At 34.5% G+C, this 24754-nt stretch overlaps 4 protein-coding genes across 7 annotated transcripts in view; 2 read left to right on the top strand and 2 right to left on the bottom strand.

Moving 5' to 3' along the window:
• LOC124405487 (serine/threonine-protein kinase tricornered) overlaps positions 1-8228 on the bottom strand; it is a 118487-nt gene extending 110259 nt beyond the window's left edge. Inside the window, exons 1-2 of the mRNA XM_046880412.1 lie at positions 7743-8228; positions 2359-2501 (exon numbers count right to left, since the gene is read on the bottom strand). Of these exons, the coding sequence (XP_046736368.1) occupies positions 2359-2501; positions 7743-7744 (145 nt within the window). The 5' untranslated portion in view covers positions 7745-8228. The remainder of the gene's footprint in view (positions 1-2358; positions 2502-7742) is intronic.
• A 132-nt stretch (positions 8229-8360) lies between these two features.
• On the top strand, positions 8361-10317 carry LOC124405490 (transcription initiation factor TFIID subunit 11). 2 transcript variants are annotated; one of them, XM_046880423.1, is made up of 6 exons: positions 8361-8639; positions 8807-8953; positions 9176-9429; positions 9520-9607; positions 9898-9994; positions 10169-10317. In XM_046880423.1, the coding sequence occupies exons 2-6, from the start codon at positions 8810-8812 to the stop codon at positions 10300-10302; spliced, it is 717 nt and encodes a 238-aa protein (XP_046736379.1). In that variant the 5' UTR covers positions 8361-8639; positions 8807-8809; the 3' UTR covers positions 10303-10317. The 2 variants fall into 2 exon arrangements, with proteins under 2 accessions (XP_046736379.1, XP_046736380.1); XM_046880424.1 differs by having other exon boundaries at positions 8375-8639; positions 8807-8944.
• A 13-nt stretch (positions 10318-10330) lies between these two features.
• LOC124405485 (ER degradation-enhancing alpha-mannosidase-like protein 3) lies at positions 10331-21932 on the bottom strand. 2 transcript variants are annotated; one of them, XM_046880405.1, is made up of 18 exons: positions 21710-21932; positions 21327-21554; positions 20692-20737; positions 20514-20614; positions 20356-20395; positions 19810-19922; positions 19572-19725; positions 19328-19456; positions 19074-19245; positions 18771-18928; positions 18497-18601; positions 17717-18061; positions 17433-17594; positions 17231-17329; positions 16579-16896; positions 16192-16405; positions 15952-16064; positions 10331-14288 (listed from the first exon to the last, which is right to left on the bottom strand). In XM_046880405.1, the coding sequence occupies exons 2-18, from the start codon at positions 21446-21448 to the stop codon at positions 12729-12731; spliced, it is 3951 nt and encodes a 1316-aa protein (XP_046736361.1). In that variant the 5' UTR covers positions 21449-21554; positions 21710-21932; the 3' UTR covers positions 10331-12728. The 2 variants fall into 2 exon arrangements, with proteins under 2 accessions (XP_046736361.1, XP_046736362.1); XM_046880406.1 differs by lacking the exon at positions 10331-14288 and adding an exon at positions 15237-15889.
• Positions 21933-22047: 115 nt separating this feature from the next.
• Positions 22048-24298, top strand: LOC124405491 (multifunctional methyltransferase subunit TRM112-like protein). Of its 2 annotated transcripts, none has more exons than XM_046880426.1 (3): positions 22048-22162; positions 23041-23142; positions 23430-24298. In XM_046880426.1, exons 1-3 carry the CDS (start codon positions 22157-22159, stop codon positions 23622-23624), a joined length of 303 nt encoding a protein of 100 aa, XP_046736382.1. In that variant the 5' UTR covers positions 22048-22156; the 3' UTR covers positions 23625-24298. The 2 variants fall into 2 exon arrangements, with proteins under 2 accessions (XP_046736382.1, XP_046736381.1); XM_046880425.1 differs by lacking the exon at positions 22048-22162 and adding an exon at positions 22716-22922.
• The last annotated feature ends 456 nt before the right edge of the window (positions 24299-24754 follow it).

Below are 24754 nucleotides of genomic sequence, written 5' to 3'. Positions count from 1 at the left end.
TAGTCTCGCTTCGATGATGTTTGTTTCCCACCTGAAAATATTAAAAGATATTATCATCAGACAAGAGCTTCTAATTGTTTTGAATACCACTAATTTTCAATAAATTGCGACAGAAAAACGAATTGCTACTTTTTGTACTCCTAAGCTTTGTGTTTCAAGATACACTATTTCTTTTATTCCTTGTTACTGATTTTATTTTAATATTTCATGTTCATTGGCACTGATTACTGGCTTCCGGAGCACTGCACTGTAACAAATTTACTCTGGAGCAACCCTCTACTGGGTTTCAACAATCCATTTATTTTTAATTTTATGTAAATAAAGAATCTGTTTGAAATAAACAATATTTTTACTTACCTGCCTCAGTTTGTCTAGACTCCCACTCGTTGATGACGTTCCACATTTAATTTCAGTTTTCTTCTTTCAATAAATAACTGATCCAATTTCTGTAGCTTTTGATATTTGTTTCTCCATTGACGCCTTTATTGTGTCGATTAAATATCTGCTAATATCAACTACGGTATTGCTGAATGACACTTTTCTTAGAAAATTCACGATAAGTAGGAATAAATAACAACCTAACCTCAATACGCTACTTTACGCGCGAGATATTCAGAGCCTTGTCACATTTCGTGTACGTTGGTCGCCTTGGTTAGCTGACGAAAATTACTCCGCGGGGCAATTTCGCTGGCCAATGAAATTGAATCATTTGGCGCATGCGCAGTTCCTGTTTAGTTTCTAGAGATGGTCCCGGTATATAAGAAGCACGCAATTAACCCCTCGCATACTAAAAATTCCCAGGGCATGACTCTTGTGACAAATTTGTAATTAACATAATCATAATAATAATAATCATACAGAGAAGACTAAGAACACTTAAGAGAAAAATGCGGCCACTGATAAACGTGACTATATATAATTGTATCCCTGCTTATTTAAAAAAAAAATTGAATGCCTGGTACTTCTGTGCAATAAAAGAAGCATTCAGATCACACAAAAGTGCGTTGCATTTAAATGAGTCTGAAAAAAATTACGCAAAAACTCGAGAAAGAAAGAAAAAATCTTTCTTTCTTTCTTTCCTGATATTAATAGGAATATAGAATACAGATACTAGATTCGATATGATATGATATAATATATAAAAAACATTTTTAAAAAAACCTACGAACAACGATGCAGGCTTTCGAATCAAAACGACTGATATGACCGACGAATGGAAGAAAAAATAGATGAAGCTAGAGAAGAAGATGGCGAAAATTTTACGAATTCAGATGAAATCCTCTTTTTATTTTCCTTCCACCTGATCCGGGTATATACCTATATATATGTTTCTACGAGAGTTCATCTTCGTTCAACCTGGGCAAGTGGAGTCTGATCATCGGCTGCCGGAGGAATGAAACCAGTTTCCCACGATAAAAATCACTCGCAATCCCGTATAACAACACAGAACGAGGTATAGGTAGGTACGAAACCAACGGTAGTAAATCGGTATAACAATTGGAATGGCATTGTATAATCTGCGTCATAAACAAGAAGAAAAAATTGTTCGTTCGACAAAAGATTTCTTTGAAGGTGGTGAGAAAAATAATTTTTTCTCTCGAGATAACCAAGGATTTGACGAAGTTTACATCAGAATTATACGTTTAGTCTTATTTAGAATTCAAGGAAAAATGAAAATTCTATTTAATTTTTCATATTATTATTTCGGAAAATAAAAATTCTATATGACATTCACACAACATTAGCAACAGCACCAGATGGAGAAAACATAATCTATGTTTTTAGTTTCAGACGATGATATTTATTCCGAAAATTTTCAATTCGTTTTTAATTCATTAAATTATTTTATTAAAATTTTTAATATGGTTTCAAACGCACAAATCTATACGTATATGTATCGTATGTCCATACATTCAGGGTGTCTACTGCAATCGTGAATCCACATTTTATGACTATTCAAAGAGTTTCGGGAACAATTAAATTCGTAGATCATACTCTAATGAATTTTAAGAATACGAAAAAGCTGGTCTTGCGTCGAATAAAAAAATTTATACGGCAGTTTATTTACAGAGTAAATGTCTAACGACTGCATGCTTCGTGGTCTTCGAAAATTCAACGCATTTAAGACCACGTATTACAAAATAAAATGTCGCAATTTTTAACCAAAAATATATCACGTCAACTTTCCAGTTGATAAATGAAAAAACTATTCCAAGACTTTTCCAAGACTTGAGGAGCAATTTTAAGAATATTCTGATTACTTAACTCAGACAAGATTTTCCGCACGCGTAGTAACGTGGAGTGAAAAATTCAAATCAAGAATTGTAGAATTGCAGAAGAGTATTATGATATCCTTACCTTCTTGATTGGAATTCGGATTGGGATGCGAAGTCGCACTCGGAGGCGTCGGAGCATCGTCTTCGGCGACGCCCATCGTCGTTGTCAATCCCGCGGTCTGCTTCGGCTGATGAAACGACTCCACGTCCGTCGCCTCTTCGCACCTTTTTGGGGCGAAAAAGAGAACGAAAACCAAACAGTGAATAAAGATATAAAAATAAACGGTATAAAATAGGTGGACAACGGTAAAAACTAAGAGTATAAATATATGGCTATAAAAACAGTACACGTATAAACCAAAAGAGTTTTTATCATACAAGTATATCATCGTAGAAATCGAAATATAATATCAAAATTTTCGCTCTTGCAATTCAAAACCAAATTTATTTTTATTTAAAATTTTTCTTCCGTATATCACGCCGTTTTGCCAGCGTTACAGATTTTTCGAAATATCATAAGCTGCATGGAACGCACTATAATTACAATCTTAAAACTTTCTTATCTTATATTATATGCGTAACGTTTTATACGTCCACGATTTTTTTTTATCTTTTATCGTTTTTTTTTTATACAGAGATCATTCTTATGCCGCAGAATGCGCCAGTGATGTGTGTATTATAGTATATAATAAGGTATTCATTTCAACAGATATGTATGTATGCATACAGTCACTATTACACGTAAAAAGCAGGAAGGAAGGTCGGAAAGCGGGTTTCCCATACACACACACACACACATTGCAGGTGTCACGTTATAACGTAGGTCGGTCGCCGCCGCTGTGCGAGAGCAAAAGATTATTTCTTTTGATCATTTTCATGCTTCCTTGAACAGAATGAGCTCGTCGCCAAAGCTTTTATACGTAGGTATAACCTCCCCCCTCCCCCCCCCCCCAACCTCTCGCTATCTCATTCTCTTTCGCTTTCTCTCTTGTCCTTCCCCGTGTGGGTGTTAGTCTGAATGCGTGTAAATGTGCGCACATCAGGTTGTTCGAGAAAAAAATGATTCGCGATTTTTCGCCATAGCACCCCCGAAAAAGTTTATTCAGATTAAAAGAAAGGTTTTGGCAAAATATGAGCGTTAAACGTTACGTGAAAGATCTCGGTGAGTCGATTTTTTTTCCTTCACTTTTATACATTCTTTTAGATTTATGAAAAATCGTGAATAAATTTTTTTTTATTACTTACATCGATCATAATATCAATTTACGTCACTAGGAAGACCCAGACTTGTAATATTAAGTCTCCAGTTAATATATATGAGAAGTGTATCTGACGATCTTTTCATCGTTAATTTCATCTCATGAAATAGTTACAATAATTTAAAATGAACTTTGAATTTAGGATAATAAGATTCCCGTTTTATATATCGTTGTGTTATGAATCGTGATCTTTGCGTTGAATACAAATGTCAAGAAAGAAATGATAATTAAAATGCTACAACATGTGTTTCTTCACAAATTCGAGAAACAACGTGAAAACAAAGAGAAAATTAAACAAGCGCGATCTTCCACATAACTTGAAACGTTCATCTTTTTTTTTAAATCTTTCTTTTGAGCTGAACAAAATTTTTAGGAAGCACGACGGTGGAAAATCGCAAATCATTTTTTTTTTTTTAAACACCATAGTGTTCATTATACACGCGTTTCCACAGCACGGAGATAATTTAGAGACAGTCAGGCAGGAAGGATCTCTTTCTCCCCTGCATCAGCTCAGCGACCGTAAAAATTAGACCTACATATATGTACTCGCTCTCTTTCTCTCTCTCTCTTGGAACCCGCATTTACGCACGTTAAATATCATGTTTCTGCGTGAAAAAGCGCACCCCTACTCTTGACAATTATTAGAAACAAAATCAATAAAAAAAAATCAAGTTATCATGACGTGGATAAATCACTCTGTTCATTATTCAGAAAAATGTGTATAATATATGGAAATCTGTGGAAAAAATGGAATTTTTTATTTTTATTATTGGCATACGCTCTTTTGGCTTCAAGAAAAAAACGTCTGAAAGCCAAAAGGGCGTATGTAAAAAAAAAAAAAAAAAAAAAAAAAAAAAAAAAAAAAAAAAAAAAAAAAAAAAAAAAAATTATACCTTTATACACATTTTTAAGTTGATTAAAGAAAAAAAAAACGTTATTGATACGCCTTTTTGGTTCCACAAAGCCAAAAAGGCGTATAATTTAAGATACGCCCTTTTGGCATTAGCAATGCGATATTTTATACACGTGTAGATAATTTAGAAGCAGAATATCATACGAGTTTAAAAATGCATTTTGGTAGTCTCAAATTAATTAATTTCGTGAATAATATTACAAACCCACCGTGCAGTAACGATCAATTATGTGTAGAAAATAATAATGAGCTATCTATATACATATAAATAAATCAACGAGGAAAATTCATTCGACATTAATGACCCTGGTGAAAAGATTAATTAGCAAACCGGTCACTGAAACCCACAAAACGTACTTTACGCCATGTGGAATGTTTCGCGGAATTTTCCAAAGGCTATATATGAGTGGGTCAGTCGTTAATAAAGGCGGCCGGAAACCGATCTGGATTGATTTTTCTGCAATTAGTGATGTTGCATAAAGCTACAGCTATATATAGAATAACGTTCGACCCAAATTACTGACTACAAAAAACGTATATTTTTTTTTTATCGATAATGTGTTCGGCGGTTTTGACCTATATACATATATACAATATACATATGGATATAAATAAGTATATAAATCGATCGCAACTTGTGAATTAAATAAGATATTCTCGCGCAATGGAATTCCCGGATCTCACATGGAGTGATATAAGACACAGATTGAAATTTTGTTGAAATTGGTCCAGCTCCTGATTGCATAAGAAGGCATAAAGCTGCGTCTGGAGTTTCCCTAATTACAACTGCAATTATCGAATTAGCTTTAGCCAATATTTGCCAAACCACTGAGAATAATTCAATACATGAATAAGTACGTTAATGACTTAATGAGCGTTAGAATTGAACGTCGAATATTTTCCCGCCGCTGCCTTACCGTAAGAATATCTTCTGAAAATATTGGAAAGCTGGAGCGGAGATGAAAAATATCATCCCAATCAAAGAACAAAAGAAACAAAGAAAGGAAGAGAAGAGCTGCAACAACGATCCTATAATCACGTCAAGAGGCGCATAAAATACAATCACGTGATTTACCATCAGCAGCAGCAGCAGCAGCAGCAGCAAACAATTTTGACAATACGTTTGATAAACGGCAGATTTTGTTTAGGAGGGCTTCAAGTTTACACTACGAATTCTGGATAATACCGGCCGGCGGTGAACCAGAATTACGAGTATCCGGCACTTTGTGTTTATACGCCGGTATAGAAGCAGCCGCAAAATAAACTGACGAGCTTCAAGAGTTAGAAGATTTCGAAGGATACTTATTTTACCTTCTGCTAGATCGATAATTATTTATTGATAACTTGCTGTTACGGGACTGCAATTATATCACTCGAAAGAACATTTTTTTATATCGTTTAATTAGAAAAGTTTTCAACTTGAGATGTAGAAAAAAAATAAAAATTAGACGACGAAAACGCGCTGCTTTGCTTTGTATCTTTGCAAAATATATTTCACCGGAAAAATATTCCACAAGTTCTGTCCGTCGGACAATGCGAGGAGAGTGCAGGGACGAGTTTTTGCACGAGCTTCAAGGGCATTGACCCGTATATGCTGCGGCGCCTACGACGACTCTATACACTCCTCTACACGTACGTACGTACCTACTACACACCTAAAGTTACCCTAAATGGAAGAAGAGGATTCGAAAAGTTTTAGGTCATAAATTATATGAACCGTATTGTAGTAGTAACGATACGATACACCGATGATAATAACGATGATGCGTGGAGTTGTTATGAAACTGATAAACCGAGAGTTGTTTGTAGTTTTGATGCAGCTATATAAGCTTTTCATTATTATCGGCGCTGAAAGGCGTCGCTGACGGTCGCAAATTTTTTTGAAACTCAATTAACGCCGGCTTAACGAGAGCAAAATAATCCGCAATGAAGAGCTGAGAATTTCGGAACAATGACTGTGTGGTTATTAGATTAACAAAACGAATCAGTGTAGACCGAGCCAACGCGACGGAAACTTTTTTACGAAAAGTTAAAGGCGCTTTGAAATAGGATACATCAATATGCGATTAGCAGAGATTGTGGAAACCATTAGAGAAAATGTGTCGGATGCGTCAAGTTTAAATTTAGAGAAAAAGTAAAAAGGTCGGAAACTCGATCTCGAACAATTATCACTTGACCTTCTCTTTTTTCTTTCCAAGAAAGCGACAACAGCGATGTGTAATATTGAAAATTCACACAGCAAAACTGAATTATTGCCATCTTTTTTTGAAAAAATTGGCAATGTAATTAGACAGGATATAGACGTAGGTTCGTACCTACGTCAAACCCAAATTTGCATTCTACTTATTCGTGGTGTCTAGTGTGACTTACCTACGTATGCATAGGAAGGTACTTTAAATTCTAGTCTTCGTGGAGTAGCAAATAATATTTTTATGAGGCTGAAGTTAGCAACTTTATAGTGACTTTGACGTAGTCAAGTTTTCGCAATATGTACAAACATTCCTACAACTATGAAACAACGATTTATCGAAACGTTAATATAATTACAATAACGTTACTAACTTCAATCTCATAGATTTTTCACGTGTGTACCTGAGTGTCTACGATCAGAATTGAGACGTGAGTGTTTCGAAAGTGGTATTGTTATTGTTAGATGTGTGTATTGTGAACAGTATCAGGCGAAAAGTGACCGCTTAAGTAATGTATTTATCCTGATACCTATAAATTACCACGCCTATAAAGTGCTTCATTATTTTGCGACAAGAGTATCTGGCCATGTGCGGAAAAACGACGAGCGAATTTTATACGCCCGCCTGCTGCATAAAAAAACGCGTATACGTAAAGCAGTTATATTGCAGAGATTGCGAGGTCGCAATTGGAAATGACGAGATGAAACGCAGCGCGGAAAATGGCAAACAATAAAGCGTGCATAATAGTAAAACGTGAAAAACAACAAGCTGCTGATAAAAAAATACGTTGTTTAATTCTCGGCACGTGAGCTGTTACATTTTCAATAGAAGAAACAGAATAGGAATAAGAATACGGATAAAAGTTTGTTACCTAAACCGGTTTTACGTACAATACATACAAGCACACAACAAAACCCGATACAGGCTCTCTGACTTATCAACAATGAATATGATGTGACCAGTTTTTGGTGGATGCAATATGTATTCAACTGTGCAATTTTTTAAGCACGTTGCTTCGCATACCGAAGATGTGTGTGTCAACGGGTATAAATGCACATCCATACATCCATACATGTGTATCGACGAGGAGGAAAGAGATACTCACATTTTAACACATCAACACGAAGAGTTGGCAGGCATCAACGAGGGTTGGTTGAATGCTCGGTTGGCGAAAAACAAAGATGAGGGTTCGATTCTGCGTTGATATACGAAATTGAAAAAATAAATATGCAAGAGGGAGACGTAAGTAACTGAGACACTGGACTGTGTTTGTATTGTGTGTATCTTCGTCTGTGCACCGTTTCCTCCTCCTCCTTCACCTCCTCCTTCTCTTCGCCGCAACACTTGGCAAATGTCCGAGAGAGAGCCGTCTAAAATTCAACTTTGCCGATGTGTGCTGCACAAGCGGTAGGCGGGTATATTTACCCCGTTTACACCGCGATGTACTCAACCCTTTTCGCCGTTCAATCACTCGGCTGTTTATAACCCCGATTGGGTAACCACGGCGTGAAAATATTGTACGGAACGCGACCGAAAGTACGAGAAAATTGTTAAAACAATCGAGTATTGACAAATGCGGCGTCGCGACACCGCCGCAACATTTCTCTCGCGATTGTGTTTCGTTGGATTGTGCTGCTGCCGCGCGGGCAACTTAGGAACTAACGAAGCGAGCCTGTATAGGTATACCTTATTTACAGCGTATTTATCCTTTTCGCCAACTTGATATGATCATGTCGACAATTTGTTGATGTGGATTTTCCTCTGTTAGTCCTTGAGAGTCTTTGTCATTGATATTTGGCGCTCCTTTCGTTACCGCTGGTTGTTGTAATTTCGAAGAAAAAAACGTCGCAAGGCAGATCACGCAGCTCGTGACGTCATTCGTGCAGTAAACACTCTCGTCCTGTCAAACCAGTCAATATCGCACTACAATAGCGGTTAAAATCAAATTATATTCAGGCTTTAGGACGCGGCAGCTGACCGGACTGTTGGCATTAAAAACATCGTAAGTTTTCTTATTCCTTCAGCCCTTTTTTGGCCAGTTTTTATTTCATTATTATACCGATTATCGAGTTTGGCTGTTTCTAACCTATGCGTGTGCCTAAAATTTATTAATTTTTGAATTTTTTAAGATATTTTGGTTTTTTGCTTCTATGAACTTTATTGCTTCAGGATATGGATAATATTTTTGGTAAAGATGATTCTGGGAACGAAAGCGAGCTTGTTGATATTGAAGATAAGGAGAGCCCGTCTAGACCCTCGGGAACTAGAGACAGCGACGGCATGGATATTGACGACGTTCCATTGAAGGTGCACGGTGTAAATATATTGAAATTTTCAACTTTGTACTTTTGCAGTCAATATCGCTAATACAAGGAAGAATGTGAGATATTTTTATACTCACATCCAGAACAAGAATTGGCACAAAAATACAAGCAAAACTAATGATTGCCAAATTTTTTGTATTACTTGAATCGAGACAGACTTCTCATGTGATTCTTGTCAAATAATTTTCAACAATTTGGTGTTCAAATTTCACAGAACGAACCTGACACTTCAAGTCAGAATTCACAATCAGACACGGAAGAGCCAAGTTCCCAACAAGTTAGTAGCGGAATGTTATTAAATGACCATACGGACTTGAAAAATGATCCAGAGAGCCAAGACGAACACGAAGACATTTTTGGAAATGATATAATGCTCCCACATTCGGTACCGATGAAAATAGAAGGAAGAAGAGAAAGTAGAGAAAAGAGTAAAAAAGAACTAGAGGAAGAAGAACGAGAGAAAATGCAGTACGTTATGTTTTCACCTTTTAGGCTTCATGTTGTGAGATGACGCATTTGACAACACATATAGAATTACTTTCACTATTTTTATTCTAGGGTTTTGGTATCAAATTTTACGGAAGATCAATTGGACAGATACGAGATGTACAGGAGAGCTGCATTCCCCAAAGCAGCGATCAAAAGAGTAATCTCATTTTATCAAAGCTTTTCATAAGTTTTGCATTCATAGTAGTATTCGAGGTGCTAATTCCTTGAACCAAAGCATCCATATACTGTTCAATAAAAATGCATGTAAACTTCATGAAAGATAACTTCGACGAACCAATATCTTACTCACGTTTTTTTTATATACCTACTCAATTTTAATTGCATCAATTTATTCCGACCAACAATCACAAGGTCAATACCAAATATCTCTTACCAAAGAAAGCATACAGAAGGCCCTTTCAGTTTGTTCTTTTTGATTTGTTTCAGATTATGCAGACAATTACAGGCTGCTCGGTATCTCAAAATGTCGTAATAGCCATGTCAGGTATAGCCAAGGTGTTTGTTGGCGAAATTGTTGAGGAAGGTACGATATGAAAAACTACATCTCCAAAAAAATGATTACAAACTCAAAAAATTGCCGAAAAGTATTTTAATTCGAAAAGATGAAGATTTTGTAAATTCCATAGTAACTGTTTCTCTGTAAGGAATATAGAGCACAGAAGCTGAAATAATTTAACGAACATGCACCTGTTTAAAGCTCTGGATGTGATGGAAACTCACGAAGAAACGGGCCCACTGCAACCAAAACATTTGAGGGAAGCGGTACGTAGATTACGACTTCAGGGACAAATACCAAACGGTCGAGCACAAAAGGCATTTTTCAGACTTTGAGTAAAGCATGGGCTCATTTGCAAATGGCCAATAAAAATGATGTTGAAGCGCAGCATGTAGTAAAAACGCTTTTGTGTTATAACAAAAAAGGCTAATAGCTGGAAAAACTACACTTCGTCCAGAAGACTTCCAAAAGCTTCAGCCAATGTTAGAAAATGCGAAATGCCAATCAATATCTTATTGTAATAATACTATGTTTATGAATTAGCGTTTACCTCTAAACCTGTAAAAGGTCGTTAGTGTTAATTTATTAGATCATAATGGACGCAATAAATGGACTTCTTTTATGATTTTAGATTTAGTTATATAATATAATTTTAACGTTACTTGTAAAATACATTCGAAATTTCTTCTCTTCTTTGACAATATAAATTTTTTCATTCGAGAGTTACAGTCTAATCTGAAAACTTTCAATGAATGCTTCCGGAAGAGAATTCTACTCTCGTAAAACTGTTCTTTTGGCCGAAAAATGTAGAAAGGATTATATTTTCTCTTATTGTTACAGAAAATGAATAAAAAGATATATTGCTAAAATCCTCATGTTTCTTGTATTTTAACTGACAGGAATACCCAAAAACCATGACTAAATGAATTCATAGTAGAGTATTTTTCGAAGTGATGAATTTTTTTCAAAAGTATATCTCGACGCACGTGCGCGAAAAAGCACGGTTTATGGCGAAAATTTTATTTCTGATAGTCAGTAATAGTCATGCATCACCCCCAATACCAAAAACCTCATTCCGTAAATATCTTTAATTGATTTATATTATAATATAATACAATATTCTGTATTTTGATATTCTAATATATACAAAGAGTTAATCATACTATAAAAATTTGTAATAACTTTACTTCTTTCAAAATCTTAAATATCATTATGTTATTTTTGGCAGATAATTACTAGTTATACGATATTATAATTATCTCCTCATCACTCAACAGTATTTAAGAAAGAGTCATTCAGAATTACAATATCTTTATAAGTAAAAAGCTGATGTACATTTTAGGATCTTATTTACACCCATAAGTTATATGCATTCTCTGGCAGCAGTAAACATCTAAATATATATCAACTAAAAATTACAACTTAATATTTTTAATTGTTCATCATACGTTTACAATGTTCACTATATTTCAGAAACCATTGCTCGATGAAATGATGGAATATATTTTTATACCATGATATAATATCAAAGAGTAGTTAACAGATCTACTCGCTCGATTTCAAATATTGTACATTATCATTGTAAAATAGCTAACGTAAAGCATCATGTTAATGTTCTTCTGGTAATTAGAAAATTTACAACTTTACAAATACATACAACAAATATTATACATCCTGCATGGCCTATATCACGAATTAAGAAATATTTTACACAATTCTATTATTATACTTCACTTCTTTACAACTTGTTAACGCACATATTTCAATATCTGTACAATAATCCATCGTATATTATCTATTTAAACTATATCTCAGTTTTCTGTACACGAAATGTGATTTTCTTTGATAAAAATGAAAAACAAAATCCAAACATTTGAATAGAAACTATAGTTCTTTGATAATTGGCATCGTTAAAGTTGCATTATAGATATGTGATTTTTTTAAATAAAAAATTAAATTCCATTTTTTTTCTCATCTTTCACCTTTAATGGTACGTTTTTTTCGGTTTTTCTTAAGCTAAATAATTATACGATACAAAGCGTAATTAGAAAATACTATCCTAATTGTGAATAATGAACGCCTTCCAATGTGATAGGAAATTTAAAATAAAAATAAAAGCTTCAGATTATAGATAGTAATAAGCGAATAATATTCATTAGATTTTTCTTGTTGACGAAAGTTTCATATTTTTATCAACTGCTGAACTTAGTAAAGCAAAATATGCATATCCATAAGTTACTTTGACTATTTCCTGCATGTTTATACCTTCGACAGTCTACGTACAGTTTATTCACAACCACATCAATGTGTCTTGATCTATCGAAAATAGATATATATTATGTAGTTAACAAAACCTCATGCATTGTCTTCAAATTATACACGGCTTATCCGTTATTTCATTATTATTGCAAGTTTTTAGCATAGAGTCCATTTTCCAAAAAGCACCATTAGTTGATTATTTGAAAAAAAAGATAATAGTTTCGCCCTACGTTTCATGAGTAATTTCAAGTTTGAAGTAATCATTGTCATATTTCCCATCTCATGACATACATTGTTAGATCAACTTAGTTCTTATTTCTATACGCATAGAAATTTTAGGTACAAAAATGTTGAAGCTCACTTCACTTGAGTCTTGAGCTAATCTTAGTTTTTTAATTATTTTTTCTCAGTTTATATTTTGTCACCAAGTATCAACTGGTGTCATTGGACTTTTCTTTACTTCAATACATTTATTATCAAACCTATAGTCAAAATACGATCATTATAATTCATCGTCGATATGTTTTTTACCGTCTCTGGTATTGGCATTAGTTTTTATTCGAGAGCCAGTATGTTCTTCCGTTACGACTTTGCCGTTTTCTCTTTCTTGATTTCTTCCTTCTTCTTCTTTGCTTCGATACTCATAATTATTTTTTTCTTGGCTATCATATCCTGTCGATCGTATTTCCTTTTTTTGTTGAAAGTCAGAAAATCCTTTCAATATTTTACTTTCGTCAGATGCCCACACAGGTTTTTTGAAATCTTCTAAAGGGTCATTGGAGCGAAGTTGCTCGTCGGGTATTTGCTTGGGTTCTAAATTTATTTCTGTATTTAATTCAATTTCATTATTATTGAGACTACGCATATTACTATTATCTTTATTACTATTATCATCATTATTACTATTTTGGGAATCACTGATTTCTCTTCGGATCTCTTGTAAAAGCTTCTTTCTCTCCTCATATGCTCCTTCCTTTTTATCGAAAGCGATTGTGTCAGATTTTACTTCAGACTTATCAAAGTCCACATTTTTTAGCGATGAAGAACTAGATTCAGTTGGATTCTGTGCTGCTTTTTCAATCTCGATTAAAATAAAATCCTCAAAATCATCTGGATTCTGTGAGTCTATCACGTGAATCTCGCTATATTCCTGAGGGCTTTTAGTTTTCTCGGATTTTGAACTTTCAGTATCATCTGTTCTAGACTCACCAACGAGAATATCACCTTCTGATTCTGAAAAGTCAGTCAGTTCTAACGAATCACCAAGTTCCTTTCTTAGTTGATCGATCAACATCTCGGACGGATTGTTGGTTTGTATAGCTTTGTTAAGATGATCCAGAATCATTATGTGTCGACCTATGAGCTCGTCTTCTCCTTCGAATATGTCTTTGAGTAATTTACTAAAAAGAGCATAATTTTCTACTTTAACTTTTCCGGATTCCAACTGCTCGAACAACTGTTCCATTTCTGGGTTTGCTGATTTTAGATTCTTCAGCTTCACTACAGCATTTTTCCGGAATGCCATATCATCCATTTTTAATGATAAATACTGCTTCAGTAACTCTACTCGTCGTTTATTTATGTTAGTTACTTCATTCGTTTTATCTGCAACTGATAAATCGAGCCCCAATTCACCGAGCTCTTTCAGAAACCAAAGGACTTTGCGTGACAAGTTTATACTGTTTATGACATCATTGGAGAGCCCACGTTCGGTCTGAACCCACTTGTAGTAACCCTTCATGACAGAGCCTTTAATATATAAACTGGAACCTTTTTTAGTGTTTGCGAATATTTGATTGACAAACATTTTACGCAGGAATCTCCATTTCTTTTCAAAATCTGAGGAATCGCCATGTTCCTGAGGTGCTGACAATGTTTTATCAAGATTCACTGTTATTCTTATTTCTTCTTCAGTTAACGTGTGAGTTATCTCTGCTTTTAAATGCTGAAACTCTACGATTATCTTCTGGTCCTCCTCTCGTATGATCTCAGTGTGTTTCACTATCGAAGTAGCAGTGTTGCCCGTTGCAGAATTTTGTTTCAACAAAAACTGTCCCGATTCCTGCCATTATCATATGACAAATTTGAATAAATTCATTCCAGAGTTCAAAAGCAATAAAGACTCCTGAATATTAGTACAAAGAAGAGTCGTTCAAAATTTACTTAAAAACCTATTATCTGCTGTTAATAATTATAACTAAGATCTCGAATATCACGATGCATATCAACTAAATGTTTTGAATAATCGCTGTGTTCCATATCCTTTGCATGTACTTGAAGTGTATTTTCTATAACTTTTTAGCAGAATATCTTTGTCATTGTCAAATTCAAATTCGTATCCATTTTTTGCAGAAGTAAAACATGTATACGGTATACGGTAAAGAATTAAAATAAAGACACGATACCCTACAAATTATTATCATCTCGTGCTCAGCTTAAAGAAATGAGCGATGTTATGCATAAACTGCATAAAAATATTTAAAAAAAATATTAGGTACCGATAACATGTGGTGTGGCTACAATAATGACAGAATGTAGCTAATTATCACTTTTACTCTATTTATTTATCGTAACTTTGAGCTTAAACTGCAACACAATTTTTTCCTTTGCCACACTTTACTCATCGATATAATATCAGTATGATGGAATAATCGTGTGGGACATAACTTGTATGTCCTAGGTATGTGTACGTACGTGATTTACAAAAATATATAAAACATATCTGTATTCCAATGATTCGCCTAATCTCTATAAAAGCCTTACGTATTGGCAAATCCATGGATATTTAGGAACTTCTACAGGACAAAGATTTGAATTTGCCTACAATTTCAATCTTTTCTGAAAACCCGCAACGACTCAAAACGTTACGTGACTAGAATTTAATTGCGCAAGTTGAAACACACAATCAGAAAAATAAATAGGTATACAAGTATTGAAAAAATAAAATAAAATAATAAAATAAATTAATTGAAAAAAAAACTGAAAAAAAAGATAGAAAACTGTTAGCATATAATTTTTTGCAACACAAATTCTCATAGAAATCTCAACCCGTCCAAGTTGCGATGATAAACTGAAATATACCCTAGAAACGACACAACCTGCAGTTTCAAAATTTTCCAGATTACCGGGTTTTAATGCAGAACATAAATGGTCGAAATTAAAGGCAAAGCTAAAACTTATTGTCCTGTTCCATTCGCAGGAAATCCAGAATGATTTAGCCTATATACCTAGTATGGAAGTACGTAATATACCAACAGTGTACAGGGTATCCCATGAAATTGTTGCCTGCATTGATATCTGGTAACTTTTGCTGGTGGAAGAATGTAGGTATCATAAGAAACAGGAACAACTTGCGAATAACATTGTATAATAACACAGTTCAGCAATTGCATCCTTCAACATTCTCAGCCACCCTCAATTTTCGCAGACAAAAACTGGTTGAAACACCCTGTATTTTTGTGGCTTACTTTGAAAGAGCCAAAGTCAATTTTCGTTAATATTGAGAGAATCTAGTCTGACTTTGACTCCATAGAAATACTGGGTCCCAGGGAAGAATGTAATCTAAGTCACAAAGACGGATGTATAGTGCTACTTGTACAGAGCTATGAGCCAAATTGCAAAATATTCGACAAATATAAAGGCTAAAAACCCAGGAATACAAACCTGTGGAGCCATGGCGCAAAATATTCGACAAATATAAAGGCTAAAAACCCAGGAATACAAACCTGTGGAGCCATTTGTCGGACAATAAATTCTTTGAAAGAGCCTTTAAGTCGTTCAAACATAGACAAATCGTTGGGAGCTTTGAGCTGGACTTCATCTTTGATTATATATTCTCCTGTAGTAATAAAGAGTAATATTTATTATCTCATATTTTTATGTTCACCATGTATTTCATTATCGAACAATACGAATGAAATGAAATACTTGAACGTGTAAGGTACAGTTGGAAATTTTTCAATTACCAATAGTGACCACAAGTTGCCCACGACTAGCAACTATAGCCTCTAACAATCGTGTAGCTTCTGCATTGAAAAGGAAGACAATAGGTATAACCACATAATCAGCCTCATTTCCATCGCCAGACATAGCAAACATTGGAAATGTTGCTGCACTCGAACCAACGACGTTGTCCAAAACTACACCAGCCAGTGCACCTGCTTTCTGGATTCGACGGGCCTGTAACAAGAGCGCAGACATACACATATTTTAGATACATTTCATGAAAAAAATTTACATTATCTTAGAGTACATTTGATAATAGTTACTGATCTCTTCGAAGGCTGCTATATATGAGACACTTATTTTCAACAGAAATTACAAAACGCCGTCACGATTCAGAATTACATTACCTTTTCCACAAACATGCAGTCACCGCGATCCACTATAACAATTTTTCCAACTAGCTTATCTACATTTTGAAGTTCTGTACAAGCTGTCGGTGGCTCCGCGTATATAACTTTGCCAGTAACTTTACTGTTTGGGCCTCGCAGTTTGCGCCCAAAGTGAGCAGGACCAGCCAATAATGTCGTTTCTTGTTTAGGATGTGTTGGGAGTGTGAACGTAACGGCTTGAGGTTTTGTTTCGGCCTGCTGGGTCTGCATCTTACTTAGCTCAACCATTTCTTGCATAAATAGAAGCCCTTCCTCTGCATCTTGCGCAGTATTTGCCTGAAATATATTAGTTAACTGTACTTAATATATTGGAGAATTGGCTGTGAGAGCATGTCCGCCTCAAAAGATTAAAATCGTACATCCATTCTTAAGGTGAATTCGATTTACAGAAAAAGTGAACACTGAGTGTGATTCCCTTTATTATCTTATCTTTCTACTGGTAAAAAACCTGGGGAATCTGTATTTGATGCACATTTTTTCGTGATTTCTTTAAAAGACCCCACCATTCAAAACACCAATATTATACATTTTTCTATACATCTATGTGCTGTGCAGTATTGTTCAAACATTGGATTGCTAGTATAGAGTTAGCTGATCATATCTTACGCACGTTGGAAAATGTGTGTAAAAGCTGAACACGCCCATCAGCCCGCGTTATAATAGTGATACCCATGTCACTAAGTAGCGATAAATGTTCCAAATTGTTTGCCTGAACAGAAAATGTTAAGTAATTATAAGTCAACTTGGTAGTATTAAACCTTTAGCACAAAATCGAAGGTTTGGTTATTATTGTAACTATGAAAATCGCTTACTTGAAATTGCGAAGCACTTATTTTCCGCTTTAATGTTCGCCTTGGACATACATCTTCCACCATATTTCGTAACGGTTGGCGAACGGAGGCTGGGAACAAATGTAGACTGTTTGGACACGTCCTGTCAAACTCATCTACATCTATTATATCCTTTTCAAAACCCTGTGTTGCATGCAAAGTAATGTGAGTGAGAAAGAAAATTTTATAATAAATAATATCATAAAAAGTAGAGCATGGTCATGATTTTAACAGGAAGAGAAACATCACGACAGTGAATAACTCACCGAAGACGTATTTGAACCAATGGAAGCTAAAGTCAATGGTAACAAGTGACCTTCTGTAGTGAATACAAATTCGTCTGGATCAATCAGTAATTCGCTAGGCTCAGCAAAGAGTAAGAACAGATATTTGAATGTTTCAGATAGTACAAAGCTATCCATTGTATCGTCATTTTTATTGGTACGGACGTCAGAAACGGCAGCGTAACCGCAAGGAACCCTAGCATAGGTTTGCAGGCTTTTGAGCACTTTACGACCTACGCCCAAGTAGTAGTGATCACCAGTTGCTCGGTACAAAAAATACGTAGACTCTAAAAACTCTGGTCTCAGTGGGTGATGACCCCAGTGTACCTGTAAAGTGAATTTCCATGCAATAACAGTCATGTAATTAATTTTGACACCAAATTCTCAAATAAAAAAAGGTGTCCAAATATGTGAAGGATGTAAAAGAAAGTAAAGTTTAAATGAACACAGCAAATCATTAAGATTATTTACGATTCCACAAACGTTTGTAACTGATTCCATATAATGTGAACGAGCCTTGTAGTTTGGCCATCATCATTAGTCAATGTGAGCTCTATGAAAATGACTGAAGTCTTAATTATACTTCATTCGTATTTATGTTTCTGGACTGAATAACATCCGGTTTTTTTCTAGAAATTTGAAGAAATATATCCAACAGAACAAGATTGTCCATTATATTTGATTTGTGGAATCTAGGGTTTTTAAATCTTTGATTCATAGAACTGTTTTCGACACAGAAACGGAAATAAATTTATTTTTTACTTGAAAATCTGTTGTAAATGCTTCTGGAATGAAATTGTGCCTCTGCATAACTTGATACAGCATTTCGTGAGTTTCAACAGCTGGTTTTATGTCTCCTTTCAATACCTGTAATGAGAAACGGATATACTCATCGCTAGATTACAGAAAATGATTTGATGATAAACGTGATATTATCCGATCACAATGATACGTCCTTATCCATAACTCTGAAGCTTCGTGTTCAGAGAATAATATTCAAGGATTGTCGTAAGTAATCGGTAGCTGATTTGCGCACCTGTAAACCTGGCCAGAAAGCTAACAGTGCGTCCATAAAATTTTTCGAGTTTGTATTAGGCCTATGCATGTGGACATCCAACAACATTGGCCCTTGACTTATATATTTCATCACAGCTTGGTAATGCTTGTTGAATCTTCCTAAGTACTTTTCATCACCTAAGGAAAAAGTGAAAATTAATTGTTAGTAATTGCATACTTAGAAGCATGCACACTAGACATTTATTAACAGTTGACTAATTGTGAGCGTAAATAATAGGTGAATTAAGATTTTGTAGAATATTATTCAGAGAGTAATACTTGCCTAGTAGAATATATGCTTTGAGACAATATTCGTAGTATGAGTCTATCCCGGCACCAACACCAGAGTCTCGACGTACCCAATCTCCGGAGTTAACGTTCAATACAGAACCCATCAAGTCTGTACCTCGATGGCGCATTTTCCAAAGACTGTCCATTGCCCGCTGTGCTTTTTCCTGTATGAATCAAGTCAGCATGAAGTTTCAAATTTGATACCTAACAAAACTCAGATGTTATAGCCGATTGAGAGAAACATACCTCGAAAATTGGCTCTCCGGTTAATCTGGATAATGCAGCCATCTCTAAAATCATGCTTCCAGCACAAGCAGTACAGGTTTCTCTGGTCGCTTCAAGAGGTATACCCTTCATCCCATTCTTCAGATTTATCTATCAACAATAAAGATTGAATGAGAAAAAATATATCAAGTTTAAAATAGATAAGATGTATCCAAAACAATGAGATCTAGATACTTCAACAGAATTAGTTCATAACTTTATTTACCCTGCCATATGGAATACCAGTTGTAGTGTTGAATGCAGGCAGAAATCTATATCCCAAATCCTTAGCAAGGTCCAAAAGCTCGCCTCTGTACCAAGGCATGATGTCCGCTCGTTGCTGCATATATTCAGCTAGTATATGACTGCTCAGTAGTCCTCTGTTATCAAAAATATAAAAATATAAGTTAAGCACATTGTTACCACCAGCACAGTATATTTGGAGGTTTATTGATTCTATTTACCCAAGTACTCTTATGTTGGTTTCAAAGAGGGATACAATCACGTCTGTCTCAAAAGATACGTCTCTGATTACCAGCTTGACGGCATTTTGAAATTCTTCCAAGTCACCCAATAGCTAAAATTTTTTAAATATTACGTAATAGAATTGATTTGAAAATGTGCCAAGGCTACAAAATAAATATTCAGGTTTACAGACATATAATGATAAGAAAATAAATAAAAAATATTACAAGACATGGTTTATTCAAATCAGATTGCTTGATGTGATTGCAATCATAAGCTAAGCGAAACATTTGTGCGTGCAATAACTAGGTCAAATGTTTAAAATGTAAGAAGAATTTTATAACAAATAAATACTAAAAATATCTCAATATTCACGTTGAATTGTGAGATTTAACTGCATTTGACGAATAATGATATGTCTTTAACTGCAATTTGATTCAAATTTCATGGCATGTAGGATTGTCAGGATGTTGTAATTGAAGAATTACAATTTCCAATGAAAATCAACTTCAATTTTCAGTTTCAAATATTATTCAACCACTCACCACAAGCGTGTCCATTGCATCCACTAGTGTTAATGAGAAGCTAAAATTCAATAAACAATCACTGTAAATTATATCGATTTTTAGAATTTTAAACAGCTAAAGAATGATTTAAACTTTCGAATCATCTCTTGTGATAAATATCTCTAAATATTGCTTACTTTCCAAGTGTAGTATCAATGTCACCTCTGTCTGGCTCTGATCCTCTGTATCTTCCTTTACAGCTCAGTGGCATCAGCTCATCGGCTGGATATGCGTTGTCCTTTGAAAAATTGCAATTTAAAAGATGCTTGTTCAGCACTCCAGAAATCTAAGAACCTTAGAATTTCAAATACTTACCATATAAGCATTGTATCCATGATAAAACATATCCCGCGCTTCCTCCCTAAAAATAGATCATCAGTTTTTACCAACATATCTACGTTTTAAATAAAACTTTTGACCGTACATAAACAACTTTATTCCATATATCGTTGCAAAATCTTGCAAGATACAGATATAAGTATTTGCGAACCGTGAGGATAATAAGTATTGACTGTTTACAGTTAAGAAAGTTGCTTGACCTTTACATCAATAAAAAATCGACCATCAGAAAAGTGATAGTAATGCTGGAATAAACCTTGAAAAGTCCCCCGTTTTGAATTATCGTATCATCTAGTTGCCAAATACAGAAAAATTCGTTGATTTTTGTCTGTCCAGAAATTTAAAAGGCCAAGTTAACAAATAGGAAATACTTCACTGCTGCCTAAAGTTTTGAGTATAAATTTTCTTAATGGTTCAAGAAAAACTTCAAATACAGTGTTTAACGTGAATAAATAACTGCTATGAATATTTCATTACTCCTCTACGATATTTACCTTCTTCTGAGTAACGGTGATAGAAATTTTCCGTTAAAAAGCCCATAGACAAAATATTATGTAAATCTGTTCGGATAATGAGAGGAGTAATAACTCATGCCAAATATAAATACTCACTTTAGCGCTTCTCGTTCCTCCTTGCTCATGTACTCAATGGGGTCATCCTCAGAAGCTTTTACTATTGATATGAAAGCGCATCCAAAGAGTAGGATTCCACGTATCAATGCAGCATGAGCCATTTTAGTTGATCACTTTCTATTTTCTGTTGTCAAGATATCAACACTTTCAGAAAATGATAGGGCATAGTTTTGCGATGATTTGGATCCAAACGTATTCAAGTTGAAACTGTAATTATTCGATATATGTTACTGTCTACGTTGAAGATTTTTAACTTCAAATGCAAATTTCAATTTCTTAGTGTGTAACTCTTTAACGTCTTCTCAAGCCTGTTGATCTTATTATTATGATTACCATTATTATTATGTACAGTAAGTATTCACCTAATTTGATGGTTTAACCAATTCTTATTATTGTTAGTTCGATTATTATTGTATTTCAATTTTTACTTATCACACTGATATCTATTATTGTTTTTGGGCGGTAGTGCTTTACTAGTGCTTGTTTCTACGAGAATTTTTTCCCTTCGTGAGGCAACTAATAATTTTTCGGAAAACAATGACAATGGTATAACGGAACAGCATAAGGTTTCGAAATAACGTTGAATATAATATAATTCTTGTGACGAATTTCTGAGATATTTAGGTATAAATTTACCAGTCTGTATCTTGCCAGATGGTGCAGAAGCACGATAAGCAATAAACTCAATACACCTCACAACTGATTACACATTTTTATCATCAAGGCCAGATGATGTGGCTGTCAGTGGAACATCAAACACTTCACAAACCAAATTGAGAAAGTCCGTCGATTTTTAGAGCGAGTATTATATGTATGTTTACTTATGTTACTTTACACAGCCCAAATCATCTTTACATCTCTTCGAGTTGTTTGATTTTTAACGTACAAATTTTATTCACACTGTTCATAAAATTTTATAATATCGTTGAACCAATTTAACAGTTTGTGATCCGCAACCTAACCTTAGTGATAACAACTAGAGTAAAGTAAAACCACTCGAAGAATAGGAGCAATCCATTATTCACTCCCACTGTTGCGTGGATGTGAAACTGATTCTACAGTCTGAGTCACAAACAATCAAACTTGCAATGGAATCTGTGAGTCTTGTACAGCCTTATAACGCGAATGCGATGAAATATTTTATTTGAAAAATACTGATATGATTTCAGATTTTAAGCAGCGAGAATCTCGCAATTCATGGTTTCACAAACGTGGAACTTTATGGATGTTTAATCACATACATAATACTTGTTTCAAAAACCAGAGTCTCGCGCTCTCGGAAAAGTCAACTTTTACCGTTCTTCATGAATAAGCGCTACATGCAAAATAAGAATTCACGCTTTGGTTATGGAAATGTCCGTCAGAGGATCTCAAAGTAAAACGTTTCGATTTTTATCGACAGACGACACATACACACATGTCAAAATAACGGTGTGACCGTCTGCAATTCGTGTCAACTTTTTCCAGCGTGTTAGTTTTAAGTAAGCCTGAACAGAAATGAAGCTGTTAACGCATAACATGTTGACGTCAAAATGTTTGAAAGGCGTTACAGTAGGATACCCTTTAGCAATTGTGGTAAGAAAACAGCTTCGATGATCCTGAAACGAATGCGGTACATTTGTGAGGTTATGAAACCCATAAGCACCACATTAACCCTCATTTCAAAACCTTCACACGATTAATTTCATTCCAGGCCAAGGATATCAAGGTCTCAGAAGTTGATTTCAACTCCGAATTCATCGCCAGAATTATTCCCAAATTAGATTGGGTCACCCTGTGGAAAGCAGCTGAGAGCGTAGGTCACCAATTCATTAATAAACTAAAGCAAGATTAGCTCGAAACTTGCTATTAAATAAGTTCTCACATGCATAAACAACGCAACGATCAATACATTTAGACACAGGCAATAATCTCTTCCTTATCTTCAATCGTGCTGAATTTTTTATAGTAAACAACAATACTATACATGTGACTACGAATTTACTAGAGACAAATTTGACTTGAGAGCCTTTTTCAGTGAATTATTGTAGGAGAAAAATCAATAGTTTGCAAAATTAAATTGATGACTACTCACTTTTATAGATTGGTCATGTTGGTGAGCTACCACAGACACTGGTTGAAGACTTTGAAGAAAATGAAGATTTCCTTAAAAAAGTCCACCACATTTTGTTGGAAGTTGAAGTGATAAATGGCGACTTGCTGTGCCCTGAGTCAGGAAGAAAGTTTCCAATAAATGACGGAATCCCCAATATGTTACTCAATGAAGATGAAGTGTAGAAATAAGCTGAGTCATATATATTCCTATCAAAAATTTTGACAAGATCATACATTCATGGAATATTGATAACTTTTAAATTAAAAAATCCTTGTACATTGCCACTTTATTCAATTTTACTGTTAGTTTAGAAAAACAAGTCGATATTATGTTTCAGCCGTTTGATGATGAATAGTCTTCTCCATCTACAGAAAATTATGTAGAATATAGGATTCAAAGAGATACCTAATATAAATAATGCCTCGGTCGTTTATAGATGCATCTACAGCAACTCACATTTAAAAGTATCCATAAAAAATTATCAGCATTTATTTATATTTAAGTAGAATAGATGTATATTCTTGCGACAAGTTTTGTTTGAACTATTTTGACTCTATTGTCAATTTACATGTGTCTCTTATAACAATTCTACGTTCTCGACGTAATTATCTTTAATATCAGTCATTGTAAGTTTTGTAGTAAATAGATGCATCACTAACGTTATATATTTATAATCTCTTGACTCGAATAATAATGGCTGTCTTTTAGAGTTAAAACGAGAAACTTAACTGTATGTTATTAGATTTCATATCTTCGCATTAAGTCATCAAAAGCAAATGGCAGAATTAATTGTTTGTAATGAAGAATCAGTAAGCACTGCAACAATATGCCAAATCAATAAAAGAGTTACAAATCACGTTCAGATATATTAATTATTGTTCAATCCTATCCATCGTCTTATTTTCTACAGTAAAGAGTGGTTCTTATAATTGTAAACACTATCAAACAATTTTCAAAAAGTGGAAAGTAAAATTATATAAAAATTTTGTAATAGAAGATGATAGGATTGTGTATATGTGATTAAATAGTTTTTTTTATTGCACAGATATGTATAGGTATACAACTAAATACAATTATCTTTGACCATTGATAACTGTGGTACAAATGCAGACATTTAAATCTCTGCGATTTATTGCTACAGATTTAGTGATTTGTTCAATTATGCTAATCAATAATATTGTAAAACATACTAGAATACAACATTTTGGTACTAGTACTTTCTTGCTTCTTATCCTTGATAAACGTTTACTGTTTGTAGTTTATCACTTATCATTTAGCTCGATCTGTTGACTTTCATATTTCCTAAGAAGTA

This window comes from Diprion similis, chromosome 4, assembly GCF_021155765.1.
Source record: "Diprion similis isolate iyDipSimi1 chromosome 4, iyDipSimi1.1, whole genome shotgun sequence".
NCBI lineage: Eukaryota > Metazoa > Arthropoda > Insecta > Hymenoptera > Diprionidae > Diprion > Diprion similis.
Note: the sequence above shows the minus strand (reverse complement) of the source record. Positions and strands in the feature narration are given on the sequence as shown.

What these genes read in the sequence shown, in the direction of transcription:
- LOC124405490 (XM_046880423.1), top strand. Translation starts at nt 8,810, where the DNA reads ATGGATAATATTTTTGGTAAAGATGATTCTGGGAACGAAAGCGAGCTT. An exon ending in GAAGAACGAGAGAAAATGCA is followed by an intron (nt 9,430 to 9,519) that starts GTACGTTATGTT and finishes TTTTTATTCTAG; the next exon opens with GGTTTTGGTATCAAATTTTA. An exon ending in CCAAAGCAGCGATCAAAAGA is followed by an intron (nt 9,608 to 9,897) that starts GTAATCTCATTT and finishes GATTTGTTTCAG; the next exon opens with ATTATGCAGACAATTACAGG.
- LOC124405485 (XM_046880405.1), bottom strand. Translation starts at nt 21,448, where the DNA reads ATGGCTCATGCTGCATTGATACGTGGAATCCTACTCTTTGGATGCGCT. An exon ending in CCGGAGAGCCAATTTTCGAG is followed by an intron (nt 19,246 to 19,327) that starts GTATGTTTCTCT and finishes TGATTCATACAG; the next exon opens with GAAAAAGCACAGCGGGCAAT. An exon ending in CAAAGCATATATTCTACTAG is followed by an intron (nt 18,929 to 19,073) that starts GCAAGTATTACT and finishes CTTTTTCCTTAG; the next exon opens with GTGATGAAAAGTACTTAGGA.
- LOC124405491 (XM_046880425.1), top strand. Translation starts at nt 22,845, where the DNA reads ATGAAGCTGTTAACGCATAACATGTTGACGTCAAAATGTTTGAAAGGC. An exon ending in GATACCCTTTAGCAATTGTG is followed by an intron (nt 22,923 to 23,040) that starts GTAAGAAAACAG and finishes ATTTCATTCCAG; the next exon opens with GCCAAGGATATCAAGGTCTC. An exon ending in TGTGGAAAGCAGCTGAGAGC is followed by an intron (nt 23,143 to 23,429) that starts GTAGGTCACCAA and finishes TCACTTTTATAG; the next exon opens with ATTGGTCATGTTGGTGAGCT.